The sequence below is a fragment of the Colobus angolensis genome, unplaced genomic scaffold (assembly GCF_000951035.1).
Source record: "Colobus angolensis palliatus isolate OR3802 unplaced genomic scaffold, Cang.pa_1.0 Scaffold131, whole genome shotgun sequence".
NCBI classification, from domain to species: domain Eukaryota; kingdom Metazoa; phylum Chordata; class Mammalia; order Primates; family Cercopithecidae; genus Colobus; species Colobus angolensis.
In genome coordinates, this window is record NW_012114364.1 from 2,068,330 (window position 1) to 2,088,630 (window position 20,301).

The 20,301-nt window shown below is 38.3% G+C and overlaps 1 protein-coding gene across 3 annotated transcripts in view; it reads left to right on the forward strand.

The window, feature by feature from the left end:
* The window catches only part of TMTC1 (transmembrane and tetratricopeptide repeat containing 1), a 301,112-nt gene extending 282,424 nt beyond the window's left edge, over nt 1-18,688 (forward strand). For 2 of the 3 annotated variants that reach the window (XM_011934100.1, XM_011934099.1), the window contains exons 13-18: nt 344-479; nt 1,401-1,545; nt 2,476-2,613; nt 4,339-4,461; nt 7,184-7,261; nt 12,565-18,688. In XM_011934100.1, the coding sequence (XP_011789490.1) occupies nt 344-479; nt 1,401-1,545; nt 2,476-2,613; nt 4,339-4,461; nt 7,184-7,261; nt 12,565-12,705 (761 nt within the window). In that variant the 3' untranslated portion in view covers nt 12,706-18,688. The remainder of the gene's footprint in view (nt 1-343; nt 480-1,400; nt 1,546-2,475; nt 2,614-4,338; nt 4,462-7,183; nt 7,262-12,564) is intronic. The other variant, XM_011934097.1, reaches the window with a different exon arrangement.
* Nucleotides 18,689-20,301: the final 1,613 nt, after the last annotated feature.

Here is a 20,301-nt window from a genome sequence, read left to right on the forward strand (position 1 = left end):
AAAAAAAAAAAAAAAATCACTAATAATCTGAAGACATCCTATTAGCAAGAGCAATGACCAGAAAAATTTCGACTAAAATAATATATATAATTAAAAGAATAGGTTTTAGTTTTTACTGCTTTTTTTGTTAATTTTTTTGGAAGTATGAATGAACAGTGAAATGGTTCAAAGTTAGGCAGTGGCCAGGATGAGAAGCTAAAATGCAAGCTAATTTGCATATTGAATAATTTTGGTATAACTCTGTAATAATGAGAAAGAATTGTAAGTCAGAAGAGAACGTGAAAAGTTTGTGTCTTTTATAAAAAGACATGTTCTGCTCTTACCAACCTATCACTGGTTACAGGCTTACCAGAAAAGGCAGTGGCCCATTACCAACAGGCCATCAAACTTAGCCCCAGTCATCACGTGGCCATGGTGAACTTGGGAAGACTCTACAGGTCACTGGGAGAGAACAGCATGGCTGAAGAATGGTACAAGCGGTAAAGTTCCCTTTCTTGGCTTTATAAGTTGGCCAGGAACCTCAGCAATCGCTCATCAGCTTCTTAGTTAATGGGAATAGGTGTGCTGTCAGAATACTAGCAAATTTTGCCAATTCGAGTAATACAAATTCTTATCTCCAAAGAAAGCAACCACAACAATATAAATGGGATCATAATTCATGACTTTGGCTTGCTGATTAGACTATAGTGCTGAACCAAGGTTGAAATTTAATTCCCACTTTAGTCAGTTTGTTGTTTTCTGAAGCCACAGATTGCAACCCCAATCATAAATAGCAATTTTAAAAATGAGAATACATGAAAAACTATGCACACATGAGAACAAATTCATCATATAATTGATGGGAAAGACCCTTGGGGCTCAGTTTCTCTATTGATAGGTCGATAAGACAATCTTACGTTCCAAGTATGGCATCATGATCATTTTGTAAAAACCTTGTTCTTGGCCAGGCGTGGTGGCTCACACCTGTAATCCCAGCACTTTGGGAGGCCAAGAAGGTCGAATCACCTGAGGTCAGGTGTTCAAGACCAACTTGGCCAACATGATGAAACCTCGTCTCTACTAAAAGTACAAAAATTAGCCAGGCTTGATGGCAGGCACCTGTAATCCCTGATACTCAGAAGGCTGAGGCAGGAGAATCACTTGAACCTGGGAGGTAGAGGTTGCAGTGAGCCAAGATTGTGCCGCTGCACTCCAGCCTGGGTGATAGAGTGACACTCTGTCTCAAAAAAAGAAAAAAGAAAAGAAAAGAAAAAGCCACAAACCTTGTTCTTGATATAAAAACAAAGACCATAGTGGAGCAGAGGTTCAGACCATGGACAGTCATCCCTAAATCTAAGCCTAGATATTTGGAAATGTACCTATTAGAAGAGAAATGTCAATTAGATTTTCTCCAAACTCAGCGCCCTGCAGGTGGCACACAAAGCTGAGATATTGTCACCTTTGGGAGCACTGTATTACAACACTGGCCGATACGAAGAGGCTTTGCAGATTTACCAGGAAGCTGCAGCACTTCAGCCTTCTCAAAGAGAGCTCCGCTTGGCCCTGGTGAGTAGGATGAAAGAAAATGAAGTTGGCAACCTAAGCACAGCCAGCCATAGAGAGAGTTGTAGTCCTCACGCCTCAAAACTGGAGCTGGAATGCCGTAATACATCCACTGTATGAATATTCATACAGCCAATATTAGAGCCATTCTCTAGAGACATGGACACCAAAAATACTGCATTTTTGTTTTGAAATAACTTCAAACTTAAGAAAATGTTGCAATAACAGTAAAAAATTACCATATACCCTTTCATCCAGATCCAATGCTTTGTAACATTTTGATGCATTTATCACTCCCTTGTGTATGCATGTAGACGTGTATATACATACATGTATATGTGTGCATATTTAGATATGTATGTTTGTATATACCTGTTATTAGTATGTGCTATTTTTTTCCTGAACCATGTGGAAATTAGATGTATATATCATTCCCCTTTATCTCTAAATACATTTGCAAATAGTTTCTAAGAAGGACATTCTCTAACATAACCACAGTATATTTATTAAACTCAGGAAAATTAACATTCATACCAACAAAATTTTTATCTCAGTATTTGGAACTTCACTCCTTAAATGTGCAATACATCAAATTTGTTATCTTGCTATAAACACACTGTTCTGATAAAAATCAGAGGAAATTCTTTCTCTTCTGACATATTTAGTCAACCTTTTTTAAAAGCCACAAGCCATTTCATTGGATATCTTTGGTGTTTCTGCCATTCACTCACAAACGGATGCACAAAACTAAGTAAAGAAACAAACAGCAAAAAGTCAAAACCTGAAAACTGGTGATTCAGCCTTCTCTATGAGTCACTAAATTGATCCTGAGCATGTTTGTCAGGAATGCATTCTGAATGCTTCTATTCAGGGATGCTTTATTTGATAAGGTAATAAAGTCTCTGCTAAGCCAAAGTCTATGTGGTTTTGTAGGCTCAGGTTTTGGCCGTGATGGGTCAGACAAAAGAAGCTGAAAAGATGACCAATCACATTGTGTCAGAGGAGACCGGGTGCCTTGAATGCTATCGCCTCTTGTCAGCCATCTATAGCAAGCAGGAGAACCACGACAAGGTAAAGAAGGACCTTGTTTTGAGTTCTTTGGATTCATGGGTTAAACATGGGGTGCACCTAAATGATTCTTGAGTTTGCATGTTTATAAGCCTGGGAGATCTTAAATCTTATCAGTCAGCGTATCCTATCTTGTGGAAACTTTTCACAGATATCCCCTTAACACCTAAGATGTCCCCTTGTAATAATATTTTCTGGGCTTATGCTTGATGTAAAGCTTTTATGTGGTATTGTCTCAGTTTGTTGTCAGCTAAGTCTATAAAGATCAAGACCAACATTTATATGCTTTATTATTTTGCATTTTCCTTCTTCTATATTGTTTTATGTAATCCTTTACCGGGTTGTTATGAGGATTACATAAAACAATATAGAAGAGGAATATATAAGATTACATGAAACAGTATCTAAGAAGGAAACACAGGGTGACCCGATGTCACAACTGTTATTGTTTATCTCCATTTTAAAAGTCACATAATCAGTAAATTTATAAATTGACTCAATAAAAGAATTGTTGAAGGCCTACTATGTTCTGGCCACTGTAGTAAGCATCAGAAATAAAGTAGTATGAAAAACAACAAAAAGTCACTGCCCTTGTCTTCGTGGAGCTAACCCATAGAGAAGGAGATTAAACAAGTACTCGCAAAACAAATGTAGAGTGATAGCTGTGCCCAGGGATATCATGAAGAGCTACCTGTCCCAAAGAGCATATAATCAGGGGACCTGATGACTCTGGGAGGCCAGGTTTCCCTGTGAAGTGACGTGAAGGTGAGGGCTGGATGAAGAATAAGAGTTAACAGGCAGAGGAAGAAGCAAGAAGGATTCTGGTCTGGGAAACCCACATGAAAAGCCCTGTGGCAGCAGCAAGGGGCCTCTCTGAGGAATGGGCATGAGGGAGCGGGAGTACCGTAGGAACGCAAGCACAGGCTGCTGGGAGGAGACTCTCTGGGGCCAGGCCAAGGGTTTTGTTCCTTACCCTGGGAGAAGCTTTGGGTTTCTGTGGAGAGGAGCAACATGATAGATAGTTGCTTTGAGGGGATCTTTGGCTGCAGCGAGGTCAGTAGGTGCTGGGGGCAGAATGGTCACTAGGACCTGAGAGGGACTGGTGGGGTGGTCCCGATGGACCCATGTTCAGGGCAAACGTCTGATGCCAAATCTTGTTTCCTTTCAACTGTATCACACCACCTCCCTGTAAAGTAATCAAGGATATTTTAATGCCACTCATCGATACATGAGAAAACTGGAGTGTAAAAAAGTTATTTTGTCAGGGCCACTAATTCCCAGTGAGAAAATCAAAGATAATGAAGAATGTATATATATTTGAGAAAGGCCTTCCTCTGATTCCCAGGCTGGAGTGCAGTGGCATGATCTCACCTCACTACAAGGTCCACCTCCCAGGGCTCAAGAGATCCTCCCACCTCAGTCCCCCCAGCAGCTGGGATTACAGGTGCGCACCACCAGACCTGGCTAATTTTTGTATTTGTTTGTAGAGACAGGGTTTCACCATGTTGCCCAGACTGATCTTGAGCTACTGGAGCAATCTGCCTGTTTCAACCTCCCAAAGTGCTAGAATTACAGCCATTAGCCACCACGCCTGACCAAGAATTGTATTTGATTATCACATACCATACCTGCTGACACATAGGAACAAAAAGTATAAATTTTATCAGTTAAGTAAGTTTTTCTTTACCTAATCAGCATTTATCCTGTCTTAATTTCCAACCTCTGCAGGCACTTGATGTTATAGACAAGGCTCTCCAGCTGAAACCAAAGGACCCAAAAGTCATTTCTGAACTTTTTTTCACAAAAGGAAACCAACTAAGAGAGCAGAACCTTCTTGACAAAGCTTTTGAGGTATAAACTCTTCATTGAAATTAATACTCTTTTGATCTTTAAGGAAACATGTACAGTAAGATCTAAGGTCACTGGCATGTTTGTGGAGTGAGTGAGTTTTTTGACTAATTGACATAAAGTTTTGTGTTTTTTTTATCATTGAGCATCTGGCCCTTGACTATTCAGAATTACACATTTATTTTTCTGAGTAATTATTTTTAACTTGACGTTCACAGTATTCCACATTTTGGTCTCAAACTAGCTTCTCTCTGTCTCTCTGCCTGCAAGAACCTTCTATTTCAGCTGGACTAGTACCTGAAAAGCCTTGGACATTTCCACATGTCCTTGAAACGCCCTCTCTTGACTTGGAAGATGAGATTTCCACTCATCCACCAAGATACAGTCTTTGTCCTCCTGGCCTTAGGAAGCCCTCCCTAACCATCCTTATTCCCTGTGACCTTACTTCTTCTGAACTCTTAAAAAGCATGGACTGTCTCATGAAGGTACCAGTCATTTGAAAGTGTCACATATTATGTTGTACTATTAGGTCCGTCCCCCAACCCCTGTATGTGTGTGTGTGTCTCTGTGTGTACAGGCAAGTACAAATCCTTGCGTAGTTTATCTCCCCAATTAGATTGGACTTTCCTTGTAGAGAGGGGCTGCATTCTTCTCTGTTCTAAAACAGTGTTTTGCATCTTATAAGGTGTTCAGTATCTACGGCTTTGGAATAAAACTTATTCACAGGTTAAACTCAAGAAGACATTTATAAGTAGAAATAGAAATGTTAGTGTTGCATACTTTAAAAATATGTAACAATGTTAAATGCTTTCTCCTTATATCTGGTAAAGCCACAAATTAATGAAGTCATAAAATTATACTAAATATATTATAGGAAAAGTGAAATCTCAAATGATACAACTGTGTTGGGAAATAAACAAGTGAGTGACTTTTAATATATTATTGGAAAACACATGGAAAGATATTTGGGAAAGCTCATTTGAATGTGAACCCTTTAAACAAAAACAGAAATTGTGGCATTTTTCTCTGAAAAATTGTAAGCATTTTTCTCAGAATTTGTAGGATTTTCTCTGCCTTTTGAACATTTTCAATATCTTTATTCTTAAGTTATTTATAACTAATGTGAACATTATTAATAACTTGTGAATATTTATGTGTGAATAAATTCTTGCATATATATGTATATATATATGGCCATTGATTCATAAAAACAGCTAAAATGTATTAGCACTTTATGCATGATTCATATGTATTTTGTAACTTAATCTTCACAGGAATCCTACAAGAAAGGCATGGTCATTACCATTATTTTATAGTTTTGTAAACTCAGGCTTAAAATTCATATCTTGCTCAAGGTCACAGAAATGGGTAAGAGATGGCATCAGGGTTTTTTTTTTTTTTTTTTTGACGGAGTCTCGCTCTGTCGCCCAGGCTGGAGTGCAGTGGCCGGATGTCAGCTCACCGCAAGCTCCACCTCCCGAGTTTATGCCATTCTCCTGCCTCAGCCTCCCGAGTAGCTGGGACTACAGGCGCCCGCCACCTCGCCCGGCTAGTTTTTTTGGTTTTTTTTTTTTTGTATTTTTTAGTAGAGACGGGGTTTCACCATGTTAGCCAGGATGGTCTCGATCTCCTGACCTCGTGATCTGCCCGTCTCGGCCTCCCAAAGTGCTGGGATTACAGGCTTGAGCCACCGCGCCCGGCCGGCATCAGGGTTTGAATCCAGCTCTCCTACACTACATTCCCGTCTCTGCTGATATAAATTAATCCAAGAGACACACCCTTTCAGTTTATTTTAACAGCTTTTTGAAAGTATGGTTTCTTAGCATTTCTTTCTTTCCCTTAAAACTGAAGTAGAGGAGAATGGACCAGATTTTACTTGATGGATCTGTTTGGTCATATTCTTGCTAATGAAAATAGCAGGGAACATTAAAATATATGCACAAATACTTAGCTTTGTAATTAAAGGCAACGCGTTTAACCTGTGGCTTTATTTCAGGTGACCACTTGAGACTCAATGGTGAGCATACCTTTGATGCAAAACATGCGTAATGTTAAAAATATACCACACATCACTGATACTACATTTAATAGGATCCATGTTATTCAGGCCTAAGAAAGTGCTTGAGGGATAGGTAACTCCCTTTAAACGTTTGAAGACTTTTCATATGGCAGGGGAAAAAAGAATGTCTAATGAATAAAACTATCCCCTAGTGAAGTAGACGTTCTTAAAGAGGCAGTGATCCATTTGAAGAATTTCAGCATAGGCTGAACATCTAGGTCAGTTATATTGTGAAAGGGCATACTGCATTAGGGTTAAACTGCTTAGAAGACTACCCCAAAATTCTGTCATTGTAAAAAGAATTTTCTTACCAATTCCATTTGCAGTGAAAAAAGGCCAAAAAGTACAATTTTCTTGCAGGTCAAGGACAGTTGAAAATGATAGGATATCATAGAAATCACCAGAATTCCCTGCAGGCATCCTCAGTCTCTCTAAGTCCAAAGGTTAGCTCTGCAGGGAAATTATACATTTCAGTTTCCTCCACTTTAGAATCATCAACTTTGAAAAATAATAGAAATAAACAGGGTCTCCTGTGAACTAGTAGCGGCTGGTTTCATTGTATTAATACCTTAAATTTTCACATGTGAAGAAAGTGGTTTTGGCAATCCTGGAGCGTTAAAGATGGGGATTTGTTTCCTAACCTGAAGCTATTTCTTATTTATTTAGAGCTATAGAGCAGCTGTGCAACTAAATCCAGACCAAGCACAGGCCTGGATGAACATGGGTGGCATCCAACACATCAAGGTAGGAGAATAATTCACTTCCATGTGGACCGGGCTTTCCCCCTTGTGTTTTCTCTTTCTGTCTTTCTTCTTTCTTAACGGATCAAGGAACTATTGTTAATTTCCTTTTTGAAATCACTTGAATATCAAAGGCATGGGAGTTTAAAAGTGAAATAGCTCAGTTTATGTTCACTTTGCATTATCTAGATATTGAATATCATGAAGCTATTTTAAAAATAAATCTATATAAATTAGATTTTATGATTTTTCTAACCATGAAGAAAATCATATGTACCTAACCGAAGTATCACACAGCGGATAAAATCTGTTTATGGGAACTAAATCCTTGTTCAAGCTCAGTAGCTCAGTATACTTTAATTTCTTCCCAGTTTAACTCACTGTCAAGATTAAAGTGTTACTTAGAATATTACTTTCTATTTCTTATATCTAATATACGTTTTCTCCCTAATTTTTTACTGAAAAGCAAGCTTGTTTGTTGTTTTGTTTTTCCAAAGGAAAAGCACTACCTTTGGGTGAGTCTTCCCAAGAATTGAAAGTGACCTCTGGGGGACTATTATCTGTAACTAATGCAATGAATGATTCGCCATCATTCATTTATCCATCCATCCATTCATTTTCTAAGCATTTATGGCAAACATCCTATGTGCCAGATCCCCTTCCAGACACTGGGAATACAGTAATGAACCAAGAAGACAAAAATTCTTGTTCTTCTGGTGCTAGCAGGAGGAGATATATTAATATAAGGAGGAGGAGGAAGAGGTGGTATATTACTATATACATACATGAATGCTTAATGCATACATATGTACATATGTATATGTATAAAATATATTAGATGGTGATAAGTGCTAAGGAGAAAAAAGAGAAAGAACATTGGAATGCCAGGGAATAAGGGCTAAAATTTTAAATTCAGGTGGTTAGGAAAGGCCTCCGTTACAAAGTAGTATTTGAGCAGAGACCTGAAGGAGTAAGCTGTGTGGCGAAGTAGTGAAAGAGCACAAGCACGTGCCAAGGCCCTAAGGTTTGAGCATGCCGGTTGTTTAAAGAGTAGTGAGGTGGCAGTGTGGCAGGGAGAGAGCAAAGAAAAGGAAATGGGAGAAGCTGGGGTCAGAGAGGGTGCAGGGTCAGATCATGCAGGCCTTCAAGGAGTTTGTAGTTACTTGGGCTTTTATGCCAAAGGAGTCAGGGTTTTTGGAGGACATTGAGCAGAGAAATTCCATGATTCAACATGTTTTTAAAGAACCACTCTTGTTTAGCTAACAGATTTTCAGTCTCTGCACTGACAAAATAGCAGTGTAGTGATTAGAATTTTAACGAAGTCCTAATGGGTTTTACTGTTAAGTGGAAACTGATCACTCTTGGAAACACACACAAAAAAGAGTACCCATGACTACACAAATGGGAGGGGTTAATGGGATAATTACCCTGCAACTGACAGCTTTGATCTGATAGATGGTGAATTCAGGCATGATATTTATCAGAGCCAAATTGCCCAAGCTCTGATCTTAATGATATTCTAGGGTATCCAGTAATATCTAGTTGGGAAACATAGAATGAACTTCCTTTAAAAGAGTAAAATGATAATTTTAAATATTTTTAATCATATACTAAATAGTTACATTTTCAAATACAGTCATGTTGTGCATGACATCATTTTGGTCCAAGGTGGATCATATATATGATGATGGTCTCATGGTCTCATACGATTATAATAACATGTTTTTACTACATCTTTTTTGTGTTTCAATATGTCTAGATACACAAATACCACTGTGTTACCATTGCCTACGGTATTCAGTACGCTAATATGCTGTACAGGTTTGTGGTCTCGAATCCATAGGCTTTATCATATAGTCTAGGTGTGAAGTAAGCTATTTCGTCTAGGTTTATGTGGCTATACCCTATGATGTTTGCCAAAAGGAAAATCACCTAATGACGCCTTTCTCAGAAGGTACCTTTGTCATTAAGTGATAAATGACTGCAGCGTGCTCAGTATGTTTTCAGATGGAGTGTGTCTGCAGCGAAAACAATGGGTTTAATTGTTAATTAGAAAAAGTGCAACAAATACACTCAAAAGTGTCCCCAAGAAGTCTGGAAATAACAGAGAAAATAGTATGTCTACTGCACTCTTTAACAGGTGAACCCGTTGCTTTCAATTAGGAAGTACTTCCCTTGGGAAAGTGTCTAGAGATTAAAGAAGGATCTATTTACTACATTATTTTAAAATATAATTAGTGCTGAGTAAACATTAGTTTATCCTGTTTTTTGTCTTTGTGGTCATCATGTACTAGGTTGACCAATACAAAATTGCCACCTTTGTAGTTTTAAACTGGTCTGATATCAGTTAGTTTATGTGATGCAATCTAATGTAAATATATAGAGCAGACACATGGCTCAGATGTGGTCATTTTCATGCCACTATTAGAATGCAGGGTTGTCATTTTATGAAGCCTAAAAGATAATTATGAACTTTCTGTGTTTTGCATTGCCAGGTAATGTGTGCATCAGGCATTGTTATCCCATTCCTAGGCCTCGCTCCTTCCCTGAACCTGGGGGAAGCTTAGGCAGGCCTGAGAGCTCCAGCAAGGTCTTGAGAGTTGGAATATAGTACTTTGCAAGGAGGTTGCAGAAAGAGATGGGGGAGAGAGGAGCGAGTGTCATAGTTATCTCTTGCTCATGACACTTGGTTATAAAAAGTGATGCTTCTTATGAAGTCTTACATATAAGATGAAATGAGTGGACCAAGAAATTATAATACATTTTTTATCATCAAAGAGTTGCATCAACCAGGCTATAGCACAAAGTCTGATTTTCAGTACTGCCTCATGACAGTAAATATGCATTTTCTTTCTTTTTTTGGAGATGGAGTCTCACTCTGTCGCCCAGGCTGGAGTGCAGTGGCGCAATTTTGGCTCACGGCAAGCTCTGCCTCCCAGGTTTACACCATTCTCCTGCCTCAGCCTCATGAGTAGCTGGGACTACAGGCACTGGCCACCACACCTGGCTAATTTTTTTATATATATTTTAGTAGAGACAGGGTTTCACCGTGTTAGCCAGGATGGTCTCAATCTCCTGACCTTGTAAATATGCATTTTCTAGAATGGTGCTGTCCAGCAGAATTTTTGTGACAATGGAAATGTTCAGTATCTGCCTTGTCTGAGGCAGTAGCCACTAGCTACATGTGGCTATTGAGCACTTGAAATATGGCTGGTGCAACTGAGAAACTGAATTTTTAATTAATTGTAACTAATTTAAATTGGAAAAGCCACTTGTGATTAGTGGCCACCAAGTGAACACAGTTCTGGAAATTGGATAATTCAGATGTTTTACCTAGCATCTAGGGAATTGGAGACACTGACTTAAGGGATATAACTGTTTTTTAAAATAGGGCTTCTAGGCTGGGCACAGTGGCTCACATCTGTAATCCCAGCCCTTTGGGATGCTGAGGCTGGCAGGTCACCTGAGGTTGGGGGTTTGAGACCAGCCTGGCCAACGTGGTGAAACCCTTTCTCTACTAACAAAATACAAAAATTAGCCGGGCATGGTGGCACACGCCTATAGTCCCAGCTACTCTGGAGGCTGAGGCACGAGAATTGTTTGGACCCAGGAGACAATGTCAGTGCCCTGACATTGCACCACTGCCCTCCAGCCTGCTTTACAGAGGAAAAAAAGTAGAGCTTCTACTTTAGTTCAGAAAAGGGCAATTTGAGGAAGAGAAAAGGAACTGGGTTTTGTGAGAAAGGACAGAGAAGCCTGGTGATCAGAGAAGAAGAACCCAAGGCCCTTGACTGGGGCTAACATTCAAGGAGCCTCCTGGAAGAATCGTTTCAAAATCAACTGCAGACAAAACAGATTGTGAGAGCACTCTTAGACCCAAAAGTGTACAGTTGTCTGCATGTAAGTGCTAAGGCTAATAAAAATCAGAGGACATTTGGAAGACATATCCTCGAATTGAAAACAATAATAATTGAATATAACAAATGCAAGTTCCCACTTGTTCAGCAATCTGTTTAACTTCTTATCAGAGTCATTGTTAATACTTCCTTTTGTTGTACATGCCAGTGCCTGGATATCTAATGCACAATTTCTTGTTCTGTCATTTCCACTTTCCTTTCCACCAGTATGACCAGTGAATACAGTAAGAAATAGACACTATTGATACAGAGCCTGGATAGTCACTAGTAACAGTAATGATAGTATCGTATTGAGCGCTCACTATGTGTCTAAGCTTTTGACAGGTATTTGGAAGATAGGTAAGCATTCGATAAGTATTACCGATAATACTTATTCGATAAGTTGCTTGTTGCTACATGTGTCTTCACTCTAAGAGATATAATTTTTAATTGTGGTGGAAATGTAGAGGGTCACTGGTATTTATCCACATGGGAGCCATAAATAAAAATAGATGGAACAAATTGATACTTTTTGTAATGGGGGGAACTCCAACAATCTTAGCTCTGAGACTTTGCAGGATACAGATCTAAAAGAGGGTAGAACGAATAAGGGAGGTAATATATCCAGTAGCAGAAAAAGTGCTGAAAAAAGCTAATAGCTATGACTGAGTTGCCAGGGACCCCTTCTGGGACCAGGCACACATGGTTGCTAGGTGAAGAGTCAAACAAAACAGTTGGAAGCCAACAGAGGGTGGGGACAGTTGTGTTTAGTAGGTCAGGAGTGATATACTGTACTGCACTAAAAGTATACAGCTGGTACATACTGCTGCAAACCCGCGGTAGTAGAAAATTTGACTTCACATTCTTATCAACACTTTTCATTGCATAAAAACTTTATTAGGCAAAAGTTACTTTTACTTTTAAGCTGAAGATTAGAATAACTGCTATATCACTAAACAGATAGAGTGGACACACAAACTATTTAATCATTCTTCTTGCAGTTTTAAAAACATTTTCTCGTCTCTTATTCTCCCACTCCCTCCACCCCATTCCCCTGATATGAATTTTGTGCCATGGTTTCATTTAACTACAAAGGAACAGTACTAGCCCCCTGAGGACACTAGGAAATGATAACCTCACACCCTGCATTAGTAGAATTGAAAATCTGTTTTTCTGTCATTTATCCTTACAGTATAACTCTCCTCCTTCACATTCTCCAGCTGATCTAGTGCTTAAAACAAATAGAGTCTCCAAAAGCACCAATAGACAAGGATAAAATTACACATACAGACAGAGTTTCCATACAAGAACATTAATGCAAAACTGGGCAGAGGGTCAGTTTCTTAGTCTCTTCGTTCTCTGAGTTTTGTGATGGATCAGAATGTAATTGCTCTCTCTTTCTCACCCCCAGGGAAAATATGTATCTGCAAGAGCCTATTATGAGAGAGCCTTACAATTGGTTCCAGACAGCAAACTGCTGAAGGAAAATCTTGCCAAATTGGATCGCCTAGAAAAACGATTACAAGAAGTTCGAGAAAAGGATCAAACATAGCACCGTTTGAGTCAACCTCATAGGATAATGTGGTCCCTCTGAAAGGGGAGTGATGGAAGCCTTGCTTTCACATCAGCAGGGGCACAACTAATGAGATTTTCGCTCATTCCGAGTTCAGGGTGACACATTTTGGGACATCTGCTGGTAGCCCAGTGCTGAAGGACTTGCTTTTCCATGAAGGAAGACGAAAACAGCAAACAAGGGCAAGAAGGTCTGAGAGGGAAGGAGAACGACATTTACACATTTTACAGATTTTTGTTTGGTTTAACTCCAGATTTCTCTTGATAGATCTCTGTGCTTTTGAGATCTGGAGATCTAATTCTGTTTAGACATTTTTTGTCCCAGAAATACAGAAGCTTGAAATGCTGTGAAGGCAGAGCTTCTATTCCTTATGGGATGAAATATTTCAAAAGAGGATAAATCCTCTGTGGTAAGCCATTTGGAAAATCCTACCAAGAGTTGGCTTATTTAATTCTCCAGAACCAGAAATGAGTATCTAATAGCTTTTGTAGAACCTTCCAGAATATGTGGGGAAAAAGGGCTATTGCTAAGTGAGCTTTATCCAAGAGTATTACTAGTGCTTTTTTGAGAAATTAAAGGGAAGCTCCTGGAATTGTATATGGATGTCTTTATCCCTAGGGGGAAGTCAAGGAGCCGGGCACCCCTGATTCTTTATGGAAGTGTTTAAAACTATTTTAATTTTATTACAAGTATTACTAGAGTAGTGGTTCTACTCTAAGATTTCAAAAGTGCATTTAAAATCATACATGTTCCCGCCTGCAAATATATTGTTATTTTGGTGGAGAAAAAATAGTATATTCTACATAAAAATTAAAGATATTAACTGACAGAAATGTCCTACTTTATTATCTTAATGTTCAGACATCATGAGATTTATTATTTTTTGAAAAATATATTTACCCATTGAGGAACCTTTATGATGTATCACAGAAATCTTCATAGATTCTAACTAGATGGAAAAAGAGCTCTATTTATTTGTGTTCCTAGGCTTAATGAGAATTCTGGGCTTAGAACATCAATGATTAATACCTAGAATTCTTTGTTTTGAGAATATTATGGAGAATGCTCTAAAAATCTAGGGTAAAGATCTAAATTCAAATTTTAAATATATATTTATATTTAAGAGATAGGGAAGGCAAAGTTGAACTCACAATTTGACATTTATTTTTAGTGTTATTTATTTCATAACTTATAAAATAATTAATATATATACACACACTTTTTTCTCTGTACAAAGTGGTTTTAATATCAGCTTTCAAAACTGATCTTATAAAATGTAAATCTAAATTGTAAAATAGTTAAGTTTTAACAGTCCATTCCAAAATTTGTGTTGATTATTCACTTGCTAAAGAGATGTGAGGAATCAGCCTTCAGTGTTTTGGCAGTAGTATGTTTTGGAAGTGAAGAAATTGGAACACCTGATTCTAATTTGCTCTTCATCATTAAAAACAAAACCAAAACACTCCAGGCAGTACTGTTTGTAGTGCTGAGCCAGGTAGCACGCAGACATAATAGCCTAAAAGCTCACATAATTCACATGCTCAGGCCAGGGCAGGGTAAAAATAGCCTTCTGCTTCTTTTAACCCAGTATCAGGAAGCACTAGCCCAGTGTTATTATTTGTTTTGTCCAAGTAAGTCTAAGTAAACAAGAAAAATTTCCACAGAAGGCGTGGCGAGGGGAGTATTTTAAATGCAAATGATTACAGAATTTGAATTAGCATGCATCTCTTTGTGTGCATCAGTGATCCAATAATGTATATGTTACCACTATGATCGCTTGTTTCTAATAGATTTTTCGTGTTATATAACGTAAATGTGTCCACAACCTTAATGAAGATATATTCTTCCTCCCAAAATCATAGTCCTAGGGTCAAGAAACATACTCCCGGGTTTATTGTGAAATAACAACCCACCCTCAGATTGAAAAAACATGAAGCCCTAATGTCTAGGACTTTATTACAACTTTTCAGAATAATCTGTAATGAAAACTCATGCTTAAAACTTTAATGGAAAAGACTGAGCCCCAAATTTTGAACAGTTATTACACCTTACTTGAAGTGCTAATAAAGATAGGAGAGTACTTTTGTTGGAATAATGGAAATGGTGATTTCAACCTAAAAGTTTCTGAGGGTAAAGGATCACATGACCTTCAGGAAACTTGTCTGCTTCCTGGTAGGTGCTTTCCTATCTCCCCCTATCCTTCCCTACCCCTTTTCCCTTTCCTTCCCTCTCTTTTTCTCTCACTGTCACTCTGTCTACACACACTGGCATCTTTTGAACACTAAAAGTAAGCACTCTTTTTTAAAAAAGTAATTATTTGTTGGATCAGATACTTTTATCCCAAGTGAATACCTTCACTGAGATGTGGCCAATGCAATAGTTTCACAGTTAAAACAGTGCATATAAGAAAATAAATCACATACTATTTTTCAAAGATATTAAATGTATTTTGTAACTATTTTCATTTGGTCCTTGTAACATGAAATAATACATGGAACTTTCTTTATAATAAAAATGGAGTGCCCTCGTTCATCATAGAGGTGCATCTAGTTTGCCCTTAATGAAAGTATACTTGCTGTGTGGATTGATAGCACCTTCTTGAAATGGAGGAGCACAGCTGGCTTCATGGATGTGCAATTTTTGCAGTCCCACGGGGTCCTGCACTCTGAAGCACGCTGAGCTCAGTTGAATGATTTTTACTTATTTTTTTGAGACACAGTTCCACTTTGTCTCACTTTGTCACCCAGGATGGAGTGCAGTGGCGAAAACATGGCTCACTATAACCTTGACCTTCCTGGCTGAAGGGATTCTCCCAACTCAGCCTCCCAAGTAGCTGATACTGCAGGCATGTGCCAGCATGTCCAGCTAATTTTTGTATTTTTTGTAGAGACAGGATTTCACCATGTTGCCCAGGCTGGTCTCAAACTCCTGGGCTCAAGCGATATGCCCACCTCGGCCTCCCAAAGTGCTGAGGTTAGAGGCATAAACTACCATGTCTGGCTGAAATTCTTAATAATTCTTAATAATTTTCGAGCAAGAGGTCCACACTTTCATTTTGCACTGGGTTCCTAAACAGTTTCTGGGTAGGAAGGAAAGTGGCTGAGGATAAAACAGGAGTTGCTTTGGCCTGGCTGAACATTTGAACCAATGATCAGAGTTTCATTTTATGATTGTGTTACTCTGAACAGCTTTGTTATTTTTTTCCAGCTACATTTAGAGTTCCTCATGTATATATCACCCCTCTTTTTCCAGTCCATCTAACCTCTCCTTTTTTTTGTACCTAGAATCAGTTCTTCTTGCCTTCAAAATCCCGATAAGTGTCCATTTCTTTATGTATCCTTTGATATAGAAGCCACAAGAATGGCTTTAGCAGCTTATTTTAACCTTATGAATTATTCATTCAGGATTTTTTAAATGATTCAGATGCTTTCGATCTGTTAACAGTATTTGTAAAACATGTTTCAGTGATACAATATAGGTGAACTAAACCAAAGATGCAAATGCCTTGGAGGAAAAGAAGTTTTATTATAGAGAATCCTGAGATATATCCTTTTGGGTTGTTTAATTTAAAGCCTATCACAAAACAAAGAGAATTGTCGCACTTTAATTCCAACCTCCTACAGTACTTCACAACCCTTAGCATAAGAATCTGAAATTTGTAATAGGTGGTACCTAGTTTGATGCAGTGTTTTGCAGTGGTTGTGCAAATGCCTCATGAAACGGTTTTTCAGTCAGACTAAACGAGAAAATCCAAACTGTCCTATCAAAACTGGCCCGCAATAACTGTAATGCGAGGAGAAACAAAGCAAATGTGCATTTCCTATTGTCGTTGTAAGACATTCCAGGTTCTCAGATTGAAGAGCTACATTCAGCTAATAGTTGACATCTGTTCCCTCACACATAGTGGCTCTCAACACGGCTGCACTTTGGAATCACCTGAGGACCTTTCAGAATCTCCGGTTGAATCATCCTGGCTGTCCATGATTCCAATGTGCAGCTAGGCTGGAGAATCGCTACAAGGCTGATACCTGTAATGGGAGTTTGTAACTTTTACAAAATAATAGATGTTTATAATCTTTTGCAATTTTTACTTTTAAATCTATACTAAAATGAGCCAAAGAAGTCTTAACAATGATTTATGGCACAACTGGTTGGTTGAGGCTATCGTTCCATGATTCACAAATAGGTGGTTATGTGGGGTGGTTTTGCACTTGTGGCAATTGGACTACAATTTGGCCTTAAAATTACAGAATTCCTGGTTCTCAGATGGAGAGGAATTGCCTTGAAATTTGCATGTACCAGACTAAGTGCCCAGTATATATGACTGATATTTTTGTGACTCATAGAAGGTGTCCGTGGTATAGAGTTTATGCCTACATCTCTATCTTTATTTGGGGCACACATGAGCTTTTGTTAATTATTTCTTACTTGTACTTGTTAGAATCTGTTTATGAAAAAAAAAAAGGAAACTTTTGCTTTGATTTTGTGGTGGGTTCACCTTCTTAAAATAATAAATCTAGAGGATATTAGGAACGACATTCACAACAAATATAGTTAGAGGTGATTTTTTAAAAATTTTTGTTCCTGGTTTCCAAATTACATTTACTTTGATTTGATTATATGTTGGTATCTCCCAAATATAGCTTAACTTAGCTATCTAGATGGTATCTTTTGACATTTGAAAAGAATAAATACCTGTCAAATCTTGCATTTAGGCTGCAGTTGAATAAAATAAAAGCTTAGGGTGTCAAAAATAAGATAGAGAAATATTATAACATTTTATGATTATTCTTGAAGTCTTTGATACAAAAGGAAAATATGTTGAATAGTTCTTCTAAAAAATATTATTTCCCTCAATATTTTATTTGTAGCCATGTATCTTAAAGAGAACAGAAAATAACTGCAATCAAAAGCATGGTTTAATATCAATCAAAGTGGCACAACAGAATTGATAAGATCTTTATAACAATCAGTTGGCTGATATTAAAATATTGATTTTAATTGATCTTTTTAATTAAAGTCTTTATGGCCTGTAACTCATAAAATCAGCATCCACCACAATATATGCTCATTATTGGTTTGTAAGCATAGATCACCATTGACTCCCACCTGGAAAGACACGTCTATGTCTAAAAATCCAGTAGTTTCTTCGCATTCTCAGTAGTACACATTGTATATGTATATGTATCAAATTTGGTAGTTTTCAATATGTGTGATGTCCTTTGGGGGGTTATTTATCTTGCTGGTCCATAGAAGGGGTACACTAGCCCAAGAATCAAGACATCTGAGTTCTAGTTCTAGCTCTGCCACTGAAGAGCCACCTTACCTGGGCCAAGTTGGCCAGTGTCTCAGTCATGTTTACCACCCATGAAAGGACTGGTTGGTTTGATGTTTCCATTAAGCTCAATGAGTAACTCTAATGGTTACTCTTGAATCTGGATTGAAAAACACTATGCATCTGATGAGGTAATTCATAACTGTTGCCCTTTTGTAAATGATACAACCCTAAAAGTGACTGAATTGCCCAAATGCTTGAACATGGCAGAGGTAGTTACTCTTATTTTACAGTCTGTGCACTTAAAAATTCCTACAGTGATTGTTACTTTACTGGGGAAAAAAAAAGATGAGGTGAAACATTCTCCCAAGGAATTAAAATATCTGTAGAAGCCATGGCTTGCTTTTACAATGTGGAAATCATTTGATGTGCTGTAATTCATGCAGATCCCTCCTTTTGTCAGGGGGAAATTATTTGCATCCTGTTCTTTTTTCATACTTCCTGTTTTGATCAGTTGTATGTAAATGTACATTTTTGTTACTTTGGCTGTGCCCGTTAGAATTTATCTTCCATAAAGTATTTCTCCCATTGAGTCTAATGATGTATACTTTGCCTAGGTCTTTCCAAGATTAAATTTATGTAAATGTCTATTTTATATAAAATATGATTAAAATAAGTATGTCTGGTTTCAGTCTCTCAAGTACTTCATGGTTAGTACCTACCGATGTCCATGTCACCAGGAGTGTCTGTTTTAACAATTTTTTTAAAAGGACCATCTTCCTTCCTTCTTTCATTCATTTACTTATTTCATTGCATTGTTCTGTGTGCTTCCTGTCGGCTCTCTTTCCCTTCCTCCACACAGTGCCAATTCAGTACTCGCCCACTCCAGATCCACTCCCCCATCATGCTTAGATGCTGTCACCTCTCTCTTCACAGAGTAAATAAAAGGTAGAAAGCAGATATCCCCCAGTACCCTGCACTTCATCTGTACATTTACCTGCACCTAATTCTGTCCTTTCTTTTCTCCTGTTATCATAATGGAAGAAGAGGACCCTAGGTTCTGAATTTTGCCGCTTATGGAACTTCATTCCATTCCTTAACTTCTCCTTCATCTTTTAACTTCTTTCTTTTGCCGACTCTTGTCAAATTGTCAGTTCTTCTCTATCTTAAAGCACATACACAGGTAATCAACACCAAAACAATTTGGAAAAAAAAAAAATCCTTCTCTATTTCATGTTATCTGTAGCTGCTCCTTCATCTGTCTCCATCTGTCCTTCACAGCCAAGCTTTTTGAATAGCAGATCACAGTTGTCCAATGCTAGTGAAGATGTCCAAATTAAAGACAGATTTGCTGTACATCACAAGTCACCACTTTCTGGGGGTAGTCCAGCCCACTCCTCTGCTTGATATCCTTTCCTTTTCTGAAGTTATTTTAAACATAAAAGGAGGATTCTTCCATTTGGATGTTTTAATATAACTACAAACTCAATTTATTTTTAAACCATTACTTTATTAGAACATTTGAGTCTAAAACTAATGGCCTGACTTTTTTTTTTTTTTTTTTTTGGAGATGGAATCTCACTCTTGTTGCCCAGGCTGGAGTGCAGTGGTACAATCTTGGCTCACTGCAACCTCCACCTTCTAGGTTCAAGAGATTCTCATGCCTCAGCCTCCCATAGCTGGGATTACAGGCATGTGCCACCACACCCATGCCTCAGTAAAAAAAAAAAAAAAAAAAAAAAATTTTTTTTTGTTTCTATTAGAGATGGAATTTCGCCATGTTGGCCAGACTGGTCTCGAACTCTTGACCTCAGGTGGTCTCCCTGCTTCAGCGTCCCAAAGTGCTGGGATTACAGGCACGAGCTACTGAACCTGGCCTATGGCCTGGCTATTAATGGTGTGTAATTCTTATTGAATGGCTCTTTTTCCACTTAATGGAAAGGCATTATTCTGTGAGGCCTGTAAGGGAGTAAACCTTGGTATATAAGAATAGGGTCTCAGTTGAAGCTGTGGGTTTTGAACTCTGGAAAAAAAGGGAGTTGTCCTGTAACAGGAAATGAGACAGTGCCCACCGCGTGGAGATTTCCAGGTTTGAAACAAAGAAACCACAGAATATGCTGCAAAGCTGTGTGCCATGGGCAGAAGAGTGAAAGGGGACAGCACCTGTGAGCCTCACGCAAGGGCTGGCCATGGTATGACCAGCAACTTGAATATTGCTGGCCTGACCATTCTTGCACAGCACATGTTCACCTTCTAGTTCTTTCCGTTTTGTTTAGTAAAGACTTTTTGGTGGGTTTCAT